The sequence below is a fragment of the Salvelinus fontinalis genome, chromosome 23 (genome assembly GCF_029448725.1).
Source record: "Salvelinus fontinalis isolate EN_2023a chromosome 23, ASM2944872v1, whole genome shotgun sequence".
Classification (NCBI taxonomy): domain Eukaryota; kingdom Metazoa; phylum Chordata; class Actinopteri; order Salmoniformes; family Salmonidae; genus Salvelinus; species Salvelinus fontinalis.
The window spans coordinates 49,106,756-49,132,409 of NC_074687.1; the positions used below are offsets into that span (position 1 = coordinate 49,106,756).

Genomic DNA, 25,654 nt, shown 5'->3' on the forward strand with positions numbered 1-25,654 from the left:
AGCTTGCTCCCGCCCCCCATCCCTGAAATGGCGATGAGTTGTGACAGAAGCGGTGCATTGTGTGTGATACCAAATATTTTTTATAACTAACCCAAGATACAGACCACAGCCTGTAATTTCCAATGGGAACAAATTAATAACAGTGGGCAGAACAAGCAAGGCGGTGGACAGAGCCAAGCATGAGCTAGTATTATTTGCATTAGGAATGCTTACTTTGAAGTGCGGGTGTGCAATAACTCAATTAGCTCTTGCACTCGTTCTTCATTTTTTAAAACTTTGGTAAAGGGTACAACACTTACTCTACTTTGTTCGTAACATATTTTAGTTTGGAAACCGAAAATTGTATTGAGAGCAAACGTTTAATCCATGAGAAAATTTGCAGAATGTCGGCCAAAATCCATCTCGCTCCAGCTTTAGCCACTTGGCTTCCTCTCACCACCATATTAGGTAGTGAGTGGAAACGCCAACCCGATGCTTCACATTCATACATCCAGTGAAATATTTGTCTCATTGTTCTTGTGGTGGTACTGTATAAAATGGCTGGCTCCTGTGTTGAATATTTTCAAAATAATTTTTAGAATACCTACTTAGGAGGAAACATAACATAATGCGTAGCATATCTCAAACACAGTGAAGTCTGCTTTACTGCACAGCAGTACGGCATATGCAGTGCTTGACTAAAATAGTGGCCGGTACTAATTTTGGGTGGCGGTACTGTTTATATTTACATGCAGGAACTGTACAATACTTTTGAGCAAATGTTTTATAAGAGGTGCAGGAACTCAAGCAGTAGAAAATGTAAGGTGCCTGTACTCAGTTCTGGTGAGCTCCTGCCCAATTAAGAAATAATAATCTGCCCAAAGTATGGAAAAAAATTGAGAGACAGATTACAATTTCACGAAGTCCTTTGTCAGTGAATGTCCGATGTATTGCCCTTTTCTGTGTAAAACTGTGCAGCAGTAATAGTAATAATAACTGGCAATTCATATTCTCTACATTACAGTCAACACCATATGTATTTGGACCGTGAAGCAAAAAATATATAATTTGTCTCTATATAGTACCAGAATTTTGGATTTGAGATTTGTTTCATATTAGGCACAGTCAACTTTTTTTTTTGTCCAATAGGAACTGAATGGTGAATAATGTCATGTCAATAACGATGAAAAATAAAGTTAGAGACAATGATCCCCCCCAAAAGCTAAGACCCCCTGTTACTGGTAATAGGGAGAGATTAGCATGTTTTGTTATAGCCTCTGTAACCTTCTCACATCAAGATTTTTCTTAATCATGGCATTATCAGGAATCATTTAGTAGCGTTAGTGTTCAGAAACATGTTATCTACTCACTTCGAAAGAAAATGACTCCAGTCATCATTCACCATTTAGTTACTATTGGGCAGAACAAACCAAAGAGCCAAATTAAAAACATTAGCTAGCATCACTTTCCAAATACATGTGGTGATGACTGTCTCAGCAGTATACTGTATGAAACGACTTGCATTGGTGTGGTAAAACTATAACCCGGTGAAATAAACACACAGGAGTCCGCTTGAATGTACCTTGCGAAACAGAGAACCTGGTTTATTACCATTCAACTCCATCCATCACAGATACAGAGCAGATTCACAAGTATTAAGCTTTTATAACAGCAGCTGTTTGTTTTTTCTCTCAAACCCCCATACCCATATGTCCCGCCTGCCTCCTAATGATGGAGAAGCATTACAGAATCACAATTATTTTTTATATTTGGTGAAGACTGGCTCCCAACACGTTCAGTTAGCACTCCTTTACAATACAATGGTAGCCTATAGCGTAATCACCTTCTCAGTTGTTTAAAAAAATGACAGAAAAAATGTTTGTACCACCACGTTATTTGTCTAATTGAGGAACTAAAAAAAGGGGTCACATCAATCAACCTTCACACCCTGAAGACGCTGGGATCCTCTGCATTTTCAGAGAACATAAGTGATCGGACATTTTGAATTGGGAGTAATACACGACTGTGTTCATCACTGTATAAAAATGTACAGTGGCTTTTATTGACATACATTCCATAGGTTAAACCGCTGCAAGATAGGAGGCACACTCAGTATTGCACTTCATTAAAAGTTCTGGCTCAAAACATAACCCAGAATATCAAACGAAACTGAAGTGTAGAGTAGCAACTTCGGAATACAGCTATTTTGGATACTATCATTATATACAAGATTAGATAAATCGTACACTTTTTCACCCCCTCATCAGAATCCTCCTCTTTTTTTGTTGTTGTCCCCTGATGCACCCCTGATGCACTCGACAGTGGAGAGAATACTGTACAGGATTACGGGAAAAAAAGTCTGTTTACATACAACAATATTTAGAATTCATAGTTAGGAAGCTGGAAATAAGGCCTGTCACATTTGTTTTCCTTTTATATATCCAAGTCCACCCAGTTGCCTAAGCAAAATGTATTTCATATACAATTTTTAAATACTTTTTTACACTTCAGTGATCGGGAGGTGTGCAACGTCTATGGAAGCCGAGGGGTTACAACGGCCGCATGCAAACACGTCACAAGTTAAAAAAAATAATAATACTAATAATATTTTTTTTTACATGGGAGTTTCCTCTGGAATCCACAGAGAGCTGTTTTTGTAGTAAAGCCTTGAAGACTTTGATTGGTATGTCGAAGAGCACAACTTGGGACTCTTGGGTACGTTAGAAATACCTGAAACAGTGTCCATGGCCACCTGACCACGAGAGCCAACACGAGGAAATACTTGACAGGCTGGGCTCTGGCTGCAGCCAACAGCCTGCAGTCACAGAAGAAGAACGAGTGTTCGGTACAGGTCTCTGGGTTTTCAGAACTGGGTGATTTTAGAAGGTATGGGCGTTCCTGCACACTCCACAGCCCAGGGCAAACTCCTCGCCGGTGGGAGGGTGAACCACGTGTAAGGGGCACTCTGTCCCCTCCAACTGCTTGCCTTTGGGACCTGGGGATGGAAGGGGAACAATGAGGAATTTGGATTGAAATACTTTATCTGAGGGCAAACATTTGATTCCACCTTAGTCATTCTATTCGGTTGGTTGCAAGAATTCTGTATAATAACTTACCTTGAAGAATTCTAAGTTTTGAATCCGGCGTCGTTTTGCGTATCAGTTCATAAACCATGTGCCATGGAATCGGTACATCAAAAATCTCTTCCCAACTATTTTTCAAACTATATGGCAAGGCTGTCAATTTTTTGGCCCTTAAATGAAACTGGTATACTTTTTTTTATTTATCACAATTTTCTTTAACCAATTATGGCCTTTAATGCAGGGCCGACAGACAAGTTCCTTACTTTTTCCCTCTTCCACTTTCCTCTTCCAATGCCGCAATTAGTTGGTTGTAATTTTGGGTAGAGCAGACATTTCCATATGTTTTAGTTAGCTGCGTGTATGACGTAACTCCTCTAGTCGTATTTATGATATCATTTACGAAGATTATACTTAATCTTCGACGGCAGATAGCCTAGTGGTTAGAGCGTTGGGCCAGTAACTGAAAGGTTGCTAGATCGAATCTCCAAGCTGACAAGGTAAAAATCGGTTGTTCTGCCCCCGAACAAGGCAGTTTAACCCACTGTTCCTAGGCCGTCACTGTAAATAACAATTTGTTATTAACTGACTTGCCAAGTTAAATAAAAAAATGTATTTATCAATTAGTATTGATCAGGGTGATTTTCCACAAATAGAAAGGTATTTAACTTTCCATGGTAGCAAGATCTTATCTATTTTTTGCTAACTTTTTATTCAAATGTATTGGAGGGAGATCATTTATTTATTTTGGGATATGTATACCGAGTATATCCACATCACCACTACTTGGCCTGATGACTCCTTGCTGTCCCCAGTCCACCTGGCCGTGCTGCTGCTCCAGTTTCAACTGTTCTGCCTGCGGCTATGGAACCCTGACCTGTTCACCGGACGCGCTACCTGTCCCAGACCTGCTGTTTTCAACTCTCTAGAGACAGTAGGAGCGGTAGAGATACTCTGAATGATCGGCTATGAAAAGCCAACTGACATTTACTCCTGAGGTGCTGACCTGTTGCACCCTCGACAACCACTGTGATTATTATTATTTGACCCTGCTGGTCATCTATGAACATTTGAACATCTTGGCCATGTTCTGTTATAATCTCCAACCGGCACAGCCAGAAGAGGACAGGCCACCACTCATAGCCTGGTTCCTCTCTAGGTTTCTTCCTAGGTTCTGGCCTTTCTAGGCAGTTTTTTCCTAGCCACCGTGCTTCTACACCTGCATTGCTTGCTGTTTGGGGTTTTAGGCTGGGTTTCTGTACAGCACTTTGAGATATCAGCTGATGTAAGAAGGGCTTTATAAATAAATTTGAACACCATCAGACCATTATATTGGTAAACTACATGGTAAAGTAATAGTTGTATTTTTCAGTGATCCAATAACTAATATAGTACACTTATCATAATTTGGTTGTAATCCAGAGAGGTTAGAAAAATGATCAAGATCATCAAAGAGGCTGTGGAGGGATCCGTGTTGTGGATTTAAAAGATGAACATGAATCATCAGCGTACAATGACACATTTGTTTTTAAGCCCTGTATTTCTAATCCCTTGATATTATTGTTGGATCTGATTTTAATATCTAACATTCCAATGGCCATAATAAATAGATATGCCGATAGTGGACAACCTTGTTTTACTACTCATGACAGTTTAAACCTTTTTGAGAAGTAGCCATTATTTACTATTTTACACCTAGGGTCACTATACATGATTTTAACCCATAGTTTGGTATACCTCAACTGGTATGCCATCAAGCCCTGGAGTTCTCCCAGACATAAAAGCTTTAATTGCATCAAGATGTTCTTCTTCTGTAATTTCACCTTCACTTGAGTCTTTCTGTATGGCTGTTAATTTTTCATTATTCATAGAAAAAAATATATACAATTAGCTTTGGTTAGAGGAGCTGGAGGAGACAGAAATGAAAACATATGCTTAGCTCACTTTGCTTCTTCTTTTAAAAAATTATTTGGTGAATCATAGGTGACGCCATCATTTGTAACACGTTTCAGTAAATTATTTTTGGTAGCATTTCTATGTTGAAGATTAAAAAGGATTTGGTGTATTTTTCCACTTTTTCCATCCAGTTTGCTTTATTATTATAATATATTACACTTGATCTTTTTTGAATAAGTTCCTTCATTTCTTCTTGTTTTTCCACTGAATTATTCTGTGCCTCCACGGTACAGTTTTTACTGCTATAAATCTGTTCTGTTTCCTTTGTTAGTATGGACTTCTTTGACCTAAATTACTTTGGTTTTAGAGATAAGTACTGAAATGCATGACCTCTAAAGGCACATTTAAAGTGTACCATACAATAAGCAGATTTGCTGTTACTATGTTATGTTGGAAAAAGTCAGTTATAAATTTTTCTGTCCTAGTTAAAAACAAATTATCATCCAATAGGCTTTGATTAAATGTCCAAATATCCTCGCCCACGTGGAAATTCAGTAAAAGTAATGTATATGCCAATTATCTGATGGTCCTACCACATTCTATTCCCTATCAACACTTGTATCACTTTTGGTGCCAATGAGAATGACATGAGAAACAAGTCAAGACGACTAGCTTGATTGAGCCTCCGCCATGTATATCTCACTAGGTCAGGATATTTAAGCATCCATATATCCCAGCAGGGGGCCCTGGCTTTGTAGGACCAACCCTGCCAGGCAGGCTCAGAAAATTGAGGGGGAGGTACTGCTCTAGTAGGTCTTTGACTGCATTTATCTTTCTGTTTTGGCTGCAAACAGGCAGCTTACAGCAGGGCCCATAAAACAGATAGGGTTTTCTCTTCATTCAGGTGGGTGTCTAGGGTAAAGGGTTGTGGACTGTTCCATTATGATAAGACAATAAATAAATAAATTAGATGTATAATTTATTTTAAAATGTATATCCCTCATCTGCACAAAATTCAAAGCTCTCTCTCCCAACCCCTGCTCAACAGACACACATTGGTTCTGGGATACGCAACCATTTCCTTTCTCACTCAACGCCACACTTTTCATTGAACCTTTTGTTGAAAACCTTTTGTTTTCATCGAACCTTTTGTTTTTAAATGATTTTTCACTGATACGAAAGATACGTTCCCTTATGTTTCCAAAATCATACCGCAAGCGATGCATGTTAACGTTTAGAGCAAGTGTTGGGGCTCTTAACAAAGCTCCCCGGCCAGAAGATACTATCGTAAATAGGCGCTAAATCAACGTTCCTGGTTATACATAACGGGTAGCTAAATAACTGAATAGATAAATAGGGTTTTGGTCCGGTTGCATACCTGGTGCTTCAAATGTGGTGACAACAAAAAACTTGCCCCGTACCGAGTGAAATAGAGGACATTTGACAACGGCTTGATATGCTCCTTAAAGGAGCTAAGGGCTTAAAGGAATACTACACTCACAAGCAATCTTTTAGTGTTTTGTTCAGTATTGCGTTAATTTTGTTTACTTTTAAATACAATCCCGAAGAAGTATGCATATCAGCAGTCAAGCTAAGATGGAGCACTTTCCGTACAGAGGAAAAACTGTTATGTTATAATGATGCATTTTGCACGGTAAGTCAGTACCTGCAGGACAGTGAGGCAGCTCCTCCTTGGGCACACTGGTCATCTTCTGGAAGTCATCATGGCAGGCGTTACAGAAGTGAGTGGTGCCGAAGCAGAAGAAAACAGCCACCGAGCAGCAGTAACGGCATTTGTACTCCAGAAAGTCTGTCCCGTGCTTGGAACACATCTGCAGACAGAACATGGATGTGTATATATATCACTTTTCAGGGATGTATAGTGTGTCAATTGTATTGTATAAAAATGTATTGATTTTGTGTATTTAGTATTTAAATTGTATTGCTGAGGTTACAAAATTTATTTATATTGAAATGGACAATAAATCATATTATTTTAAAAATAATGTCTTCATTTTAAGTGATAGTGTCAGGAGTTAAAGTGTCAAGATGTGCCCCACTATACAAACTTGAATACTACCAAGTATTCAGCAATGTATTGGCCATGCATTATAAGCAGTATGCTACTGTGGATGCGGTTACACAGCCCAATGGAGTCAATGCCCTAAGGCATTCTCTGGACCTTTTCCTCCACCCACCTGTGCCCTGGACACATCTGAGCATGCTCCACAGATCAGCTCGCTGGGGTCGTAGTCATCTCCCTGTCCTGCCTCCGCGTCACAGCGCGCCTCTCCCCCAAAGTATGCCTGCAACAGAGGAAGGGAATGGGTCAGTGGATAAGCCTCCCAAAGTAGTTTATTAGAGACAAGCGAAATTGACTGAAGGACCTCTGCGAAATATATTCCACGTAGGGAAAATGTATGCCTGCTGCTACTGTATTCTCACAAGTCTAAGCCTAAACTAACATATGCAATTGTTTTAAGATGGTCAGATGAAGGATCATTTGGCAATTTGATTTGGAATTTTAGGACCCCGTATTCACAAAATATATTTCAAAAATATTTGATGAAACATTGAATTTGGCCTTACTGCTATTAGCCTATAGAAGAAATACAGTGCATTCGGAAACTATTCAATCTACACACAATAATCCATAATGACAAATCAAAACATTTTTTTGTTGCTTTGTCTGAATACTTATGTAAACAAGGTATATTTATTTTTTTAATACATTTGCTAACATTTGGTTTTTCGTTATGGGGTACTATGTGTAGATTGATGAGAAAATCAATTTTGCCATAAGGCTGTAACATCACAAAATGTGGAAAAAGTCAAAGGGGTCTGAATACTTTTTGAATTCACTGTATGCTTTTGAGTTATGTAGCCAGTAGGTTCCTCAGGTCCTCCGGCACTGGCCTTTTAACTATCCCAAAGCCTAGTGGTATATGATTCAGAAAATACTCATACATGGAAAAACAGATAGTCCAAAAATACATCAAAATACATTTGGTTATAAAAGCGTCTGTCCTATATCTGAGATATTTAAGAAAGATCAGGAAAATACTTTTTTTTTTTTTTTTTAATTACCCATAATTAACCCTTTTTTTAGAGGGTACTAAATTACTTCCATATCAGGGTTTCAGTTAAGAAAATTTGGCGGCGGACAGTGCGACCGGCAAGATTTGAATTGACCGGACATTTGAGAAATGTACTGGACATCCATATGCATTGTGTAGGTAAAGCATTAGGGCGTCCACCCCAAATAAAATGGCTACCCGGACTATTTGCATTGTGTGCCCACCCCTAACCAAATCCCTCTTTTTACGCTGCTGCTACTCTGTTTATCATATACGCATAGTCACTTTAACTATACATTCATGTACATACTACCTCAATTGGGCCGACCAACCAGTGCTCCCGCACATTGGCTAACCGGGCTATTTGCATTGTGTCCCGCCACCCACCACCCTCTCTTTTATGCTACTGCTACTCTCTGTTCATCATATATGCATAGTCACTCTAACCATATCTACATGTACATACTACCTCAAATCAGTATGTAGCTTCGCTACTTTTAAAGCCTCGCTAATGTATATAGCCTGTCTTTTTTACTTTTGTTTTATTTCTTTTCCTTTTTTGCACTATTTCACTGTAAGGTCCACACCTATTGTATTCGGCGCATGTGACAAATAAACTTTGATTTGACCCACCGTGCTCAAAATCACATTTACATTATTGTCATTCATCTTAACAGAATAGAAATGAGGTTTTTATTGAAAAGCAAAACATTGCGCCTTTTCATCCCTGCTATAAATTATAAATGAATATCATTTAAGAAAAATCTAACATTTAGCCTAGAACAAGTCACCTACACAGTATAAAACAATTTAAAAATATAATATTTGTATCATATCATTTTGCGAATAACATGTCCCATTGTACGAACATTTTAATAAATAAATAAAACACAGCTGTTTTCAAATACAAATCATGCCTCTCTAATTTAATTTAGCCTAGGCATGAACATTCTAATTAGTCCTAATAAATAACAAAATATGGCTGTCTACGAACACAAGGGCTGGCCGGTCATGGCTAAAAGGGATCCAGCTTATGTCAAATTAACTTCAGATTTGACTTTTCGTAGCAGGTTAGGAGAACTTACGTAGCAGGTTAGGATAATTAGGTTAAGGTTATAGTTGTGAATAGTTGGCAACGATGTTTCATTTCGGTTTCTGTTTCTGTTCTGTTGGTAAGTCAAAACTGCCCAACTCCTTGGAGCAGCTTTGTTACTTTGTCCTCAAGAAGGCAGTCTTTACTCTGTTTTGGAGAAAGAATCGCATCTTGGCGGGCACACTGGAAACAGGGAAAAGCAACACAATCTTTGCCAATTTTGCACAGTCGAGGTACACTGGGCTGAAGTCCCTCATGAGGACCGCAGATGGGAAGGCTGCCATTGGCCATGCAAATGTATAATTTAATTTATTTTTTAAACCAATGGGTATGCTTTTATTACGCTAATTAGATTACCGTGGGGGGCGCAGACAGACACTAGGGGATAAAGATATTATTAATTATTTTGAAGTTTAAGGTTATTTTTCCAAATTGACAACACTAAATATACAAATAATTTCAATATTAAAAAAGTGAACTAGCCCTTTAAGGGAAACATCCATTCAATTATGAAACAGAATTCTGCCTACCTTCTTGCACTTGAAGCAGACGTAGTAGGCGTATCGGTTCATTGCAAAGCCGGCCGGATCGTTGTGGAAGCGGGCACCGGGCGTGGTGATGGCCTCGCTCTTGTGCAGACCCTCGTACTCCATTCTCATCAGAGCTTTCCTCCGTACGTCCTCAAACAGCTCCTTGATAGGGTCCAGCAGGTCCTTGATGACCAAGTGGTTTATCTTGTTCTGGGAGGAAAAAGGCAACAGTCCAGTCAAGTCTCAGGTCTTGGAGTATGAGTCAATTTTCACTCCTTAACTCGGTTGACAAACTGTTAGTTCAAACAAATGGAGCCAGAGCTGTTATGATCCAAGCAAGTTAAATTGAAGATATTAATCTTTGTAAGGTCAATTAGTAAATGAGAACTCAAGTCCTCAACTCTACACAACAATTTATTTTTTGTTTTGTTTTATTGACCAGATAGGACAGTGAAGAGTAGACCGTAAAGGTAGAAGGACTGTGAGTCAGAAGGCCAGTGTGTTGGATTCGAGAATGGCCCCCGGAGGGATGGCCACCGTTACGGGTTTCTGACCAATTGTGCTATTTTGTGTTTTTTTGGGCTGGTCCTAACTTTTTTTTGTACATACTGTTTCGGATATTGTTTCATACGACCAAAAAGAGCTTCTGGACATCAAAACAGTGATTACTAACCTCGTTTTGGATGAGGACTTCTATTTCAACGAATCAGAAGCGAATGATAATGGCACCGGAGGGGATGGCTGCAGTTTTACAGGCTCCTAACAAACTGTGCTATTTTGTTAGTTTTTTCCGCATTGTCTGTAACTTATTTTGTACATAAAGTTGTTTCTACCGTCTCTTATGACCGAAAACAGCTTCTGGACATCAGAACAGCGATTACTCATCTCAAACTGGACCGCCGCGAAGGATATAATGCTCTCCGGAGACCATGCCCAAATCCCTGTCAAGGGATAAGATTATCCAACACGGATAATATAGAGCTGGCTGGGTTTTTCGTGCATTTGCAGGACAGCTGGTGTGCGATGTCTAATATAAAAGAAGTCTCGAGGTATTGCTCGCCTGAGGTAGAATACCTCATGATAAGCTGTAGACCACAGTATCTACCAAGAGAGTTCTCATCTATATTATTCATAGCCGTCTGTGTACCACAACAAACCGATGCTGGTACGAAGACTGCACTCAACGAGCTGTATAAGGCCATAAGGAAACAAGAAAATGCTCATCCATAAGCGGCACTCCTACTGGCCGGGGACTTTAACGCAGGCAAATTTAAATCCGTTTTAACTCATTTCTACCAGCATGTCACGTGTAACCAGAGGAAAAAAAACTCTAGACCACAATGTCTTGCTCCCAGACAAACTAAACAACTTCTTTGCTTGCTTTGAGAACAATACAGTGCCACCGACACAACCAGCTACCAAAACCTGCGGGCTCTCCTTCACTGCAGCCAACATGAGTAAAACATTTAAACGTGTTAACCCTCGCAAGGCTGCCGGCCCATACGGCATCCCTAGCCGCGTCCTCAGAGCATGCGCAGACCAGCTTGCTGGTGTGTTTACGGACATATTCAATCAATCCTTATCCAAGTCTGCTGTTCCCACATGCTTCAAGAGGGCCACCATTGTTCCTGTTCCCAAGAAAGTTAAGGTAACTTAGCTAAATGACTATCGCCCCGTAGCACTCACTTCCGTCATCATGAAGTGCTTTGAGATATATCACCTCCACCCTTTCATATCACCTCCACCCTACCTGACACCCTAGACCCACTCCAATTTGCTTACCGCCCCAATAGGTCCACACACGACGCAATCACACTGCACACTGCCCTAACCCATCTGGACAAGAGGAATACCTATGTAAGAATGCTGTTCATCGACTACAGCTCAGCATTTAACACCATAGTACCCTCCAAACTCGTCATTAAGCTTGAGACCCTGGGTCTCGACCCCGCCCTGGGCAACTGGGTCCTGGTCTTCCTGACGGGCTGCCCCCAGGTGGTGATGTTAGGAAACAACATCTCCACCCCGCTGATCCTCAACACTGGGGCCCCACAAGGGAGCGTTCTCAGCCCTCTCCTGTACTCCCTGTTCACCCATGACTGCGTGGCCATGCACGCCTCCAACTCAATCATCAAGTTTGCAGACGACACTATAATGGTAGGCTTGATTACCAACAACAACGAGACAGCCTACAGGGAGGTGGTGAGGGGCCTCGGAGCGTGGTGTCAGGAAAATAACCTCACACTCAACGTCAACAAAACAAAGGAGATGATCGTGGACTTCAGGAAACAGCAGAGGGACCAGCCCCCTATCCACATCGACGGGACATTAGTGGAGAAGGTGGAAAGTTTTAGGTTCCTCTGCGTACACATCACGGACAAACTGAAATGATCCACCCACACAGACAGCGTGGTGAAGAAGGCGCAGCAGCGCCTCTTCAACCTCAGAAGGCTGAAGAAATTTGGCTTGTCACCATAAACACTCAAACTTTTACAGATGCACAATCGAGAGAATCCTGTAGGGCTGTATCACCGCCTGGTACGGCAACTGCAACCGTAAGGCTCTCCAGAGGGTAGTGAGGTCTGCACAACACATCACCTGGGACAAACTACCTGCCCTCCAGGACACCTACACCACCCGATGTCACAGGAAGGCCAAAAAGATCATCAAGGACAACAACCACCCGAGCCACTGCCTGTTCACCCCGCTATCATCCAGAAGGTGAGGTCAGTACAGGTGCATCAAAGCTGGGACCGAGACACTGAAAAACAGCTTATTTCTCAAGGCCATCAGACTCTTAAACAGCCATCACTAACATTGAGTGGCTGCTGCCAACATACTGACTCAAATCTCTAGCCACTTTAATAATAAAAAATTGGATGTAATAAATGTATCACTAGTCACTTTAAACAATGCTACTTTATATAATGTTTACATACCCTACATTACTCATCTCATATGTATATACTGTACTCTATACCATCTACTGCATTTTGCCTACACCGTTCGGCCATCGCTCAACCACATATTTTTATGTACATATTCCAATTCATTCCTTTACACTTGTGTGTGTATAAGGTAGTTGTTGTGAAATTTTTAGATTACTTGTTAGATATTAGTGCATGGTCGGAACTAGAAGCACAAGCATTTTGCTACACTCGCATTAACATCTGCTAACCGTGTGTATGTGACAAATACAATTTGATTTGAACTACTCGGCATCCGGCCGCAACTCATAAAATAAATTAAATACACCAAAACTTGTTCCTCACAAGTGTAGACTAGGTTGTGCAGTAAGCAAACAACATGTCCACTCGACAATGAGAACGGTAAAATACAGTAATAACAATATTGAATGCATTAACATCAAGATGGATTTTAAGGAATTGATTGGGTCACTAACTTGACACCAACAAACGCCCCGTAATATGTCCCTCTGCCCTCCGTAAATCGTGGCATTGAATGGTTCAGCAGACTGTTAGCCCTCCATAACTGGCTACGAGACTATTGCAGCTCTGTGGTTGTAACATTTATTGACCATTTTGATACCTTTTGGAAACAAAGTATTATAAGGAGGAAGGGATCCACCCAAACCACTTGGGTACCTGGATCCTTTCACAGCATTATAAGGCTGCGTTGAGACAATGGCTAATCAATAACTCAAGCCCAGCTCATGTAATCCCTACCATTGTGTCGCTGAGTTGTCATAAACTTCAGCAAATGTACATTATCTCAGGGGCGCTGGAAGACACAATGTAAGTAACCTAATTTATGTCCCTTATACTGCCCTGCATGCCTCTGCTGATCCTACAGCTATTGCATACAGTAATCTATTGCATTTGTAGCTATTGCATACAGCTACTACAAAAACTGAAATGACTGCAACACGAACAAAGCTGCAGATAGTTTCAGAATGGGTGGCAAGGAATTTTAGTCCTAAATATTTCTAAAACTAAAAGCATTGTATTTGGGACAAAACATTCACTAAATCCTAAACCTCAACTAAATCTTGTAATGAATAATGTTGAAATTAAACAAGTTGAGGTGACTAAACTGCTTGGAGTAACCCTGGATTGTAAACTACTATGGCCAAAACATATTGATACAACAGTAACAAAGATGGGGAGAAGTCTGTCCATAATAAAGCACTGCTCTGCCTTCTTAACAGCACTATCAACAAGGCAGGTCCTACAGGCCCTAGTTTTGTCGCGCCTGGACTACTGTTCAGTCATGTGGTCAGATGCTACAAAGAGGAACTTAGGAAGATTGCAAATGCCTCAGAACAGGGCAGTACGGCTGGCCCTTGGATGTACACAGAGAGCTAATATTAATAATATGCATGTCAATCTCTCCTGGCTCAAAGTGGAGGAGAGATTGACTTCATCACTACTTGTATATATGAGAGGTATTGACATGTTGAATGCACCGAGCTGTCTGTTTGAAATACTGGCACACAGCTCAGACACCCATGTATACCCCCACAAGACAGTCCAGAACTGACTATGGGAGGGGCACAGTACAACATAGAGCCATGCCTACATGGACCTCTATTCCACATTAAGTAACTCATGCAAACAGTACAATTTTATTTAAAAAAAATAGATACAAATACACCTTATTGAACAGCGGGGACTGTGAAGCAACACAAACATAGGCACAGACACATGCATGTAAACACACGATAACATACGCACTATACACACATGTTCACATGTATTTTATGTTGTAGATACTGTATGTGGTAGTAGAGTAGTGGCCTGAGAGCAGACTGTGCTGTGAAATCTGTTGTGAATGTATTGTAATGTTTAAAAGAATGTATAACTGCCTTAATTTTGCTGGACCCCAGGAAGAGTAGCTGCTGGACAGCAGCTAATGCTTGGCAACAGCTAATGGGGATCCATAATAAATAGAAATACATCAGTGACCTCATCTTAATCAGCGAGCCGCCTCGCACTCTCCGCTCTAGCTACTCCCTACTACTTCAAGTCCCCAAGACACATCTCTGAACTATGGAGGACCGAGCTATCAGCTCCCCTGCCTCTCACCTACGGAATGCTCTCCCTGACCTAAGACATTTTTAAACAGCCATAAAACCCACTACTATAGTCTTTTAACCTGCTTTGATTCTAAATGTAAGTTGTTTTAAATTTTTTTCCCTTCTGATTAGAGCTTTTCGATAACCTTAGCGCTATACAAATTAAATGATTTATTAGCATCATTAGCATTCCCATTGATTCACAACAGAAGGTTAGCTCGTTAGCTTTGTGGCACAACCAATGATGTATATAAACGTTGGATTGCTGATGCTATGCATTGGCCATTGAGAGGGTTTGAAGCAACTGGTCGGCCATATTGGCACTCCCCAGTAGGAGCAGGCCTCCATAGGAATGAATGGAATTCTACAGTATTTCAACGACAAAATTATATAGTTGTATTTAGGTATTTTTTTTTTATGTATTGGGAACAGTAACATTATTAATAAAAAATATATTCCTTAAGGACAATTTTATATATTTTTTCGCCCACATAATATAACTTAAAATGATGGCTTAAAGTGTCTGTAATAGAATAAATGTGTCCAAAAATGAATGTATAGATTAATAAATGCATTTCTATAGCTTCCAAGATGGAGGCACAGTGGCAGTCATCTAGTGTATATATAAATCATTGGGCACAACCGACTGCAAATATCTTAATGTTACCTACATCAAAACATTTCAGCACTGTTTCTGTCTTTTGGTATTGGTATTCTGTGTCTAACAACATTTGCCCTTTCAAGCATTGATCTTCAATTAAAAAGTAATACAGCCTGTACGGATAACGACCATTTGATACAGCGTAATAAGCTAGCTAGCTAACCTGCCATTTTAGGAATGCTGAATATGCCAATGTCTGCTTCAGAGTGCTTAAACTACATGATAACGACACATTTATTTAATATTTAACCATGGTTTTGCTTGTGTGTCAATGGGCCGGAAGTTGTAGGACAACCACGTTTGAAATGGCTACGGTCAAGTGGGCGGGGCTACATAAGGTGAATAGTACCTTGCAGATTGGGCAGGACATGAAGCCAAAGGTGATCCTGGGTCCGAGCCAGCGGTTGTCCAGAACACGACGGGTACACTGGAGATGGAACACGTGACTGCAGTCCAGCTGAGGAACAAAACAGAATAACACACATAGAACCTGACCTTGAATCTGAACACATCTTTGGCATAAAGGTAAACAAGAATCCTTGGTTCAAATAGTATTTGTTGTTTTCTTTTCAAACAACAAAACTAATGGAATTCTACCACAAGTTCAAATCCTAACCATCTGGAACTCCAGGGAGGTAAAACAAAATATACATTTTTTTAATATAAACTCAGCAAAAAAAGATAAGTCCCATTTTCAGTACCCTGTCTTGCAAAGATAATTCGTAAAAATCCAAATAACTTTACAGATCTTAATTGTAAAGGGTTTATACACGGTTTCCCATGCTTGTTCAATGAACCATAAACTTGCACATGTGGAACGGTCGTTAAGACACTAACAGCTTACAGACAGTAGGCAATTAAGGTCACAGTTATGAAAACTTAGGACACTAAAGAGGCAGTTTCTACTGACTGAAAAACACCAAAAGAAAGACGCCCAGGGTCCCTGCTCATCTGCATGAACATGCCTTAGGCATGCTGCAAGAAGGCATGAGGACAGCAGATGTGAGACGCCCAAGACAGCGCTACAGGGAGACCGGACGGACAGCTGATCAACAGCGCTACAGGGAGACAGGACGAACAGCTGATCGTCCTTGCAGTGGCAGACCACGTGTAACACCACCTGCACAGAATCGGTACATCACACCTGCAGGACAGGTACAGGATGGCAACAACAACTGCCTGAGTTACACCAGGAATGCACAATCCCTCCATCGATGCTCAGACTGTCTGCAATAGGCTGAGAGAAGCTGGACTGAGGGCTTCTAGTCCTGTTGTAAGGCAGGTCTTCACCAGACATCACCGGCAACAACGTCACTTATATGCACAAACCCACCGTCGCTGGACCAGACAGGACTGGCAAAAAGTGCTCTTCACTGACGAGCCGCGGTATTGTCTCACTAGGGGTGATGGTCGGATTCGTGTTTATCGTCGAAGGAATGAGCGTTACACGAAGCCTTTACTCTGGAGCGGGATCAATTTGTAGGTGGAGGGTCCGTCATGGTCTGGGGCAGTGTGTCACAGCATCATCGGACTGAGCTTGTTGTCAATGTAGGCAATCTCAACCTCGGTGCGTTACAGGGAAGACATCCTCCTCCCTCATGTGGTATCCTTCCTGCATGCTCATTCTGACATGATCCTCCAGCATGACAATACCACCAGCCATACTGCTCGTTCTGTGCGTGATTTCCTGCAAGACAGGAATGTCAGTGTTCTGCCATGGCCAGCGAAGAGCCCGGATCTCAATCCCATTGAGCATGTCTTGGAGCTGTTGGATCGGAGGGTGAGGGCTAGAGCCATTCCCCCAGAAATGTCCGGGAACTTGCAGGTGCCTTGGTGGAAGAGTGGGGTAACATCTCACAGCAAGAACTGGCAAATCTGGTCCATGAGGAGATGATACACTGCAATACTTAATGCTGCTGGTGGCCACACCAGATACTGACTGTCACTTTTGATTTTGACCCTCCCTTTGTTCAGGGACACATTTTTTATTTATTTCTGTTAGTCACATGTCTGTGGAACTTGTTCAGTTGTTGAATCTTATGTTCATACAAATATTTACACATGTTAACCTGTTGAGGATGGGGGCGCTGTTGTGACTATTTATGCTAATCGTGTAATTTTTGAAACGGCTTCCCACAAAGTTCTTGATCGTACAATATGCATATTATTATTATTATTGGATAGGAAACAGTCTATAGTTTCTATAGGAGTTGAAATTTTGTCTCTAAGTGGAACAGAGCCCATTCTACAGCAATTTCCCTGACATGGAGTCAGATTTCAGAAATTTTGGCCACTGTTCTGGAGTCAGTTAAAAGGGCACTGTTATTGCTATGACTATACGGACACTGCTTACGTCTTCCCCTGGATGCCTTTACGTGATGACGATTTGAATGGGGTCGATTGCGCGTTCACAGGCACTATAAATTAAAAAAACCTGTAGCTAGCAAGTCTTTTCTTGCTGCGTAATGCGCCTGGAGGACATCGACCCGCACTTGTTCCAAGCATTAGTGGAGGGAGTAATATTACTCTGGTCATGTTTCTACTCGTTATGGGAGTTAAAAACATCATAAGGTAGTTAATTTAAAGCGTTTTATAGCAATTTATATCCGTTTAGTGCGATTTTGGGACATTTATTTCTGAAACGTTGTGAATTGCTGGGCACGCTTCCAGTTCATCCCGAACGCAGTTGGCATTTCTACATGGCAAGAGGACAGCTTTCCACCAAAAGACGATTGGACCCAAGAAAGGATCCTTTGCCCAAGATACTGATGGAAGAACAGCTCAAAGTAGGACATTTTTATTATGATAAATCGTGTTTCTGTCGAAAAATGTTAGTGGCTTAGGACGCCATGTTTTTTGACGTAGCTTCGCTTGGCGCAAACTGTATTGAAAAGTAAGGATAATTTAAAAAATGTAATTCCGCGATTGTATTAAGAATTAAATTGTCTATCAATCCCTGTCCACCCTATATTTTTTAGTCACGTTTATGAGTATTTATGTATAAGAGTAGATCACTGTCTAAGTGGCGCAAGGACATTTTCTGACCAGCTGAGCTACATTTCACATTGTCTAACCATGATTTTGGTGGCTAAATATAAACATTTTCGATCAAACTCTATATGGATTGTGTAATATGATGTTACAGGAGTGTCATCTGAAGAATTCTGAGAAGGTTAGTGAAAAAATTAATATATTTTGGCGATGTTGACTTTTATCGCTCACTTTGGCTAGAATCAATGCTGGGCTGCTATGTGCTATGTGCTATGCTAATATAACGATGTATTGTGTTTTCGCTGTAAGACACTTAGAAAATCTGAAATATTGTCTGTATTCACAGGATCTGTGTCTTTCGATTCGTGTATGCTGTGTATTTTTACGAAATGTTTGATGATTAGTAAGTAGGTAAACACGTTGCTCTAAGTAGTTTTTCTATTCCATTTGTGACGGTGGGTGCAATTGTAACCTATGCCATCTACCTGAAATATGCACTTTTTTCTAACAAAACCTATCCCATACCATAAATATGTTATCAGACTGTCATCTGATGAGTTTTTTTCTTGGTTAGGGGCTATAAATATCTTAGTTTAGCCGAATTGGTGATAGCTACTGGTGTTGGTGGACAAATAAAAGATGGTGGATTATGCTAATGTGTTTTTAGGTAATAGATGTACATCTTTACATATTGTGTCTTCCCTGTAAAACATTTTAAAAATCGGACATGTTGACTGGATTCACAAGATCTGTGTCTTTCATTAGCTGTATTGGACTTTAATGTGTGAAAGTTAAATATTAAAAAAAAAATTTTTTTTTGGAATTTCGCGGCACTGGTTTTTCAGTGGGGGTGGGGGGGGGAGTGCCGCTAGCGGCACTCTCATCCTAGACAGGTTAAGATTGCTGAATAAATGCAGTTGACGGTGAGAGGACATTCCTTGTTTTGCTGAGTTTACTTATTCAACATGCTTTGTTGTCATTGGTGAACTGACTAGGCTATTATCACATCATTAGCATCCTCATTAGCAAACATGATGTTACTTTTTTTTCTGAGATAGATATAGAGATAGATATAGAGATATACATATATATATTTATATCTATCTATCTATGGACATAACTACTCATTTAAGTATTTTTCTTAATTTTCTACTATTTTCTACATAATAGTGAAAACATCAAAACTATGAAGTAACACATATGGAACCATGTAGTAACTAAAAAAATGCTCAACAAATCCAAATATATTTTAGATTCTTCAAAGTAGCCATCCATTGCCTTGATGACAGCTTTGCATTCTCTCAACCAGCTTCACCTGGAATGCTTTTCCAACAGTCTTGAAGGAGTTTCACATATGCTGAGAACTTGTTGGTTGCTTTTCCTTCACTCTGCGGTCCAACTCATCCCGAACCATCTCAATTCGGTTAAGGTTGGGTGATTGTGGAGGCCAGGTCATCTGATGCAGTCAAATAGCCCTTACACAGCCTGGAGGTGTCCTGCTAAAAACAAATGATAGTCCCACTAAGCGCAAAACAGATGGGATGGCGTATCGCTGCAGAATGCTGTGGCAGCCATGCTGGTTAAGTGTGCCTTGAATTCTAAATAAATCAATGTGTCACCAGGAAAGCACCCCCACGCTTCATGGTGGGAACCACACATGGAAAGATCATGCGTTCACCACCTCTGCATCTCACAAAGACACGGCGGTTGGAACCAGAAATCTCGAATTTGGACTCATCAGACCAAATGATAGATTTCCACCGGTCTAATGTCCATTGCTCGTGTTTCTTGGCACAAGGAAGTCTCTTCTTCTTATTGGTGTCCTTTAGTAGTGGTTTCTTTGCAGCAATACGACCATGAATCTATCCTCTGCAGCAGAGGTAACTCTGGGTCTTTTTTTCCTGTGGTGGTCCTCATGCGAGCCAGTTTCATCATAGCGCTTGATGGTTTTTGCGACTGCATTGAAGAAAATGTCTTAAAGTAATGGACTGTAGTTTCTCTTTGCTTATTTGAGCTGTTCTTGACATAATATGGACTTGGTCTTTTACCAAATAGGGCTATCTTCTGTATACCACCCCTACCATGTCACAACACAACTGATTGGCCCAAATGCATTAAGGAAAGAAATTCCAAAAATATACTTTGACAAGACACATGTTAATTTAAATGCATTCCAGGTGACTACCTCATGAAGCTGGTTGAGAGAATGCCAAGAGCTGTCATCAAGGCAAAGGGTGGCTACTTTGAAGAATCTCAAATATACCAAATATATTTTGATTTGTTTATCACTTTCTTGGTTACTACATGCTTCCATATGTGTTATTTGATAGTTTTGATGTCTTCACTATTATTCTACTACGTAGAAAAAAATTAAGAAAAACCCTGGAATGAGTAGGTGTGTCCAAACTGTTGACCTTGTACTGTGTATACATACACACACATATACATATACATACATATATATATATATATATACATATATACATATACATATATATATATATATACATATATATATACATATACATATATATATATATATATACATATATATATACATATACATATACATATATATATATATATATATATATATATATATATATATATACACACATACACACACAGTCGTGGCAAAAAGTTTTGAGAATGACACAAATATACATTTTCACAAAGTCTGCTGCCTCAGTTTGTATGATGGCAATTTGCATATACTTCAGAATGTTATGAAGAGTGATCAGATGAATTGCAATTAATTGCAAAGTCCCTCTTTGCCATGCAAATGTACTGAACCATTTTTGGGGAAATTGCCTTTCAGCCCTGCCACAAAAAGACCAGCTGACATCATGTCAGTGATTCTCTTGTTAACACAGGTGTGAGTGTTGACGAGGACAAGGCTGGAGATCACTCTGTCATGCTGATTGAGTTCAAATAACAGACTGGAAGCTTCAAAAGAAGGGTGGTGCTTGCAATCACTGTTTTTCCTCTGTCAAACATAGTTACCTGCAAGGAAACACGTGCCGTCATCATTGCTTTGCACAAAAAGGGCTTCACAGGCAAGGATATTGCTGCCAGTAAGATTGCACCTAAATCAACTATTTATCGGATCATCAAGAACTTCAAGGAGAGCGGTTCAATTGTTGTGAAGAAGGCTTCAGGGCGCCCAAAAAAGTACAGCAAGCGCCAGGACCGTCTCCTAAAGTTGATTCAGCTGTGGGATCGGGGCACCACCAGTACAGAGCTTACTCAGGAATGGCAGCAGGCAGGTGTGAGTGCATCTGCACGCACAGTGAGGCGAAGACTTTTGGAGCATGGCCTGGTGTCAAAAAGGGCAGCTAAGAAGCCACTTCTCTCCAGGAAAAACATCAGGGACAGACTGATTTTCTGCAAAAGGTACTGGGATTGGACTGCTGAGGACTGGGGTAAAGTCATTTTCTCTGATGAATCCCCTTTCCGATTGTTTGGGGCATCCGGAAAAAAGCTTGTACGGAGAAGACAAGGTGAGCGCTACCGTCAGTCCTGTGTCATGCCAACAGTAAAGCATCCTGAGACCATTCATGTGTGGGGTTGCTTCTCAGCCAAGGGAGTGCGCTCACTCACAATTTTGCCTAAGAACACAGCCATGAATAAAGAATGGTACCAACACATCCTCCGAGATCAACTTCTCCCAACCATCCAGGAACAGTTTGGTGACGAACAATGCCTTTTCCAGCATGATGGAGCACCTTGCCATAAGGCAAAAGGGGAACAAAACATCGATATTTTGGGTACATGGCCAGGAAACTCCCCAAACTAAACTAAAACTAAAACCCACAACCCACAAACTCCAAGCATTGATTATGCAAGAATGGGCTGCCATCAGTCAGGATGTGGCCCAGAAGTTAATTGACAGCATGCCAGGGCGGATTGCAGAGTTCTTGAAAAAGAAGGGTCAACACTGCAAATATTGACTCTTTGCATCAACTTCATGTAATTGTCAATAAAAGTATTTGACTCTTGTAATTATACTACAGTATTCCATGGTAACATCTGACGAAAATGTCTAAAGACACTGAAGCAGCAAACTTTGTGGAAATTAATATTTGTGTCATTCTCAAAAGTTTTGCCCACGACTATGTGTGTATATATATATATACATATATGAAAGGATACTAATTGAACCCAGGTGTGAGTCACCAAGTCAGACTGATTCAAGCAAGTCAGAGTATCATAGCGATACAATATACTATTAATAAATAAATAGTATATTGTATTTAATTCTGTGTACAGTATAGTATACCTGGACAGCGGGAGCGGCAGAGAGCGCCTCTGTGAAGCAGATCATGCACATGTCGTCGGCGTCCTGTTTCAGGCAGCCTGTGCTCTTGTCACAGCCGTGCAGACAGGGCAGGCAGCTTTCCTCGTTCTTCACCCCGCCACAGGGGTGGCCGCACGCGTGCGTCTTACTGCACGCCAGCTTGGCATACTCCTACATAGGACACAGAGGGTCATATTATGCTTTTTACATCTAATCAAATCCAACTTTGTTCAAAGTGTGTTTAAAATAGCAACACCCTTTGCAGTGCAATACTGTACAGCAGTCGATTTAAAATCTATCAATTTAGAGAGTGACTTGGAATTCAATTCATGAACTGTACAGTCTAAAATAAATTGCGTTTCAATGTCCATATATTGAATGGACTCCAAGCCTAATAAGCCAAGTTGAGTTGAGTGTATCCCACTGGTGGCAGGTAAGGTAAGTTTAGACAGTTGAAAATCCATTACCATGATCATTATAACCGAGTTGCGTTTTTCATAATAGTTGCGGATGAGGTAAGCTAAGGCCATACAAATGTAATTTAATGTTAAACTTCACTAGGTTAGAGGGCAGCATTCAGAATTTTGGATGAAATGCGTTCCCAAATTAAACTGCCTGCTACTTAGGCCCAGAAGCTAGGATATGCTAGGATATAAAACATTCTAAAGTTTCCAAAACTGTTAAAATAATGTCTGTGAGTATAACAGAACTGACATGGCTGGCGAAAACCTGAGGAAAATCCAACCAGGAAGTACTCATGCACAAAGTAGATGTCCTAACCGACTTGCCAAAACTATAGTTTGTTAACAACACATTTGTGGAGTGGTTTAAAAACGAGTTTTAATGACTCCAACCTAAGTGTATGTAAACTTCCGACTTCAACTGTAGATCCAACATGTTACTATGATCACTATACCTGGACTAAGTAAGATTGGCTCTCTGAACACTTGAATATGAAAAGAGCTTTATCAATGCAATTCAGAACAATGATCATTATGTCGGATGTTGTGAGTGGTTGGTACCTGGCAGTCTGGGTCAGAGCAGACACTGCCCACGGCCGAGAGCTCGGTGCCGTTCCTGGTGCCACAGAACCTACAGGCGTCTGAGCTGCTGGAGGCTGGTTTCCCTGCACATAGAGGCAGAGCATTAGCTATGCACAACAAAAGGATCATAAGGCATACACATCCCTGTCCTTAACATCACACGGCAGATATCAACAGTCGTGACAGCCGGTGTCGTTTAATGATCGTACAGAATTAGAAAGGTATAAGCAACACGTAGTAGCTCCACTTTACCTTCTAATAGGCTAGGTGGAAATGTAACCATATTCAGTACCTCTTAGATCTACACAAGTGTCTAGGGGGTAATGGTAAGCTAGGGGTTGTTTCTGGACAGGGCCAGAAAGGGTCGGGACAGGGTCTGTTACCTGTGTGCTCCCTGAACTCCACCATGGCCTTCATGGTCTTAGAGTCGGCCAGAGCCATGAGCCAGAAGAGCTTTGTCCTCCCACAGCCCTCGTGGAGGTCCACTTTGATTGCCTCCTCCTCCTCCTTAAATACCTGGAGAGAAACAGCAGACTAGGGTTACCGCCATGTTGAATTATATTCCTGTCAGAAAGGGATACTGTTGTAATAGGAATTGGATTGTAGGTTGTTAGGCATTTTCAGAATTAATGGTAATATTGAAAATACACAGCATGACTAACAAATACCTTAAGCTAAATGCATATCCAAAAACTGTCTCGTAAATCACTATAGCCAAGGTAGGTGGAAAAATCATTTTAGGTTGTATTTTGTGTCGAACATCTTTAACATTTATAGGTGGTCAGGTCTTCACAAATGAGGGTATACACATTATTGCAGGTGGTGAAAAGGGTGAACGAATAATGACATTGACAGGCTCCCAGTCTAGTGCCTTCAGAAAGTATTCATATCGCTTTACTTATTTCCACATTTTGTGTTATAGCCTGAATTAAAAAAGATCTAAACATATTTATATACACAATAATGACATAGTGAATACATGATTTTAGAAAATGTTGCTAATTTATTGAAAATGAAATACAGGAATCTAATTTACATAAGTATTCACACCCCCGAGTCAATACTTTGTGTAAGCATCTTTGGCAGCGATTACGGCTTTGGGTAAGTCTCTAAGAGCTTTCCACACCTGGATTGTCCAACATTTGCCCATTATTCTGTTTAAATTCTTCAGGCTTTGACAAATTGGTTGTTGATCATTGATAGAAAATCGTTTCCAGGTCTTGCCATAGCTTTTTAAGTAGATTTAAGTCAAAACTGTAACTCGGCCATTCACTGTCTTCTTGGTAAGCAACTCCAGTGTAGAGTTGGCATTGTGTTTTAGGTTATAGTCCTGCTAAAAGGTGAATTCATCTCCTTATGTCTGGTGAAAGCAAGATTTTGCCTGTGCTTAGCTCCATTCTATTTATTTTTTATCCTGAAAATCTCCCCAGTCCTTAATGATTACAAGCAAACCCAGAACATGATGCAACCACCACTATACTTAAAAATATTGAGTGGTACTCAGTAACGTGTAGTACTGGATTTGTATTCAGGATAAACATTTTTCCCCCCAGTATTATTAAGGACACCTGAATCTTTGTAGTGACTGGGTGTATTGATACAACATCCAAAGTGTAATTATTAACCTCACCATGCTCAAAGGGATATTCTATGTCTGCTTTTTATTTTTTTACCCATCTACCAACAGGTTCACTTATTTGCGAGCCATTGGAAAACATCCCTGGTCTTTGTGTGTTTGAAATGAATAGCTCGACTAGACAACTGTATGTGTGGGGTACAGAGATAAGGTAGTCATTCAAAAGTCATGTTAAACACTATTATTGTTTGTGAATGAATCTATGCAACTTATTATGTGACTTGTTTTAATCGGGAACTTATTTAGATTTGCCATTACAAAGGCTTGCCATAACAAAGGCTGAATACTTATTGACTGAAGAAATTTCTGCTTTTCATTTTTAAGTAATTTGTAAAG

At 40.4% G+C, this 25,654-nt stretch overlaps 1 protein-coding gene across 26 annotated transcripts in view; it reads right to left on the reverse strand.

The window, feature by feature from the left end:
• Positions 1-1,551: 1,551 nt before the first annotated feature.
• The window catches only part of LOC129821430 (E3 ubiquitin-protein ligase MYCBP2), a 294,275-nt gene continuing 270,172 nt past the window's right edge, over positions 1,552-25,654 (reverse strand). For 25 of the 26 annotated variants that reach the window (XM_055879088.1, XM_055879085.1, XM_055879096.1 and 22 more), the window contains 8 exons: positions 24,066-24,198; positions 23,662-23,765; positions 22,622-22,810; positions 15,701-15,808; positions 9,656-9,865; positions 7,154-7,261; positions 6,622-6,787; positions 1,552-2,974 (listed from right to left, as the gene is read on the reverse strand). In XM_055879088.1, the coding sequence (XP_055735063.1) occupies positions 2,859-2,974; positions 6,622-6,787; positions 7,154-7,261; positions 9,656-9,865; positions 15,701-15,808; positions 22,622-22,810; positions 23,662-23,765; positions 24,066-24,198 (1,134 nt within the window). In that variant the 3' untranslated portion in view covers positions 1,552-2,858. The remainder of the gene's footprint in view (positions 2,975-6,621; positions 6,788-7,153; positions 7,262-9,655; positions 9,866-15,700; positions 15,809-22,621; positions 22,811-23,661; positions 23,766-24,065; positions 24,199-25,654) is intronic. The other variant, XM_055879074.1, reaches the window with a different exon arrangement.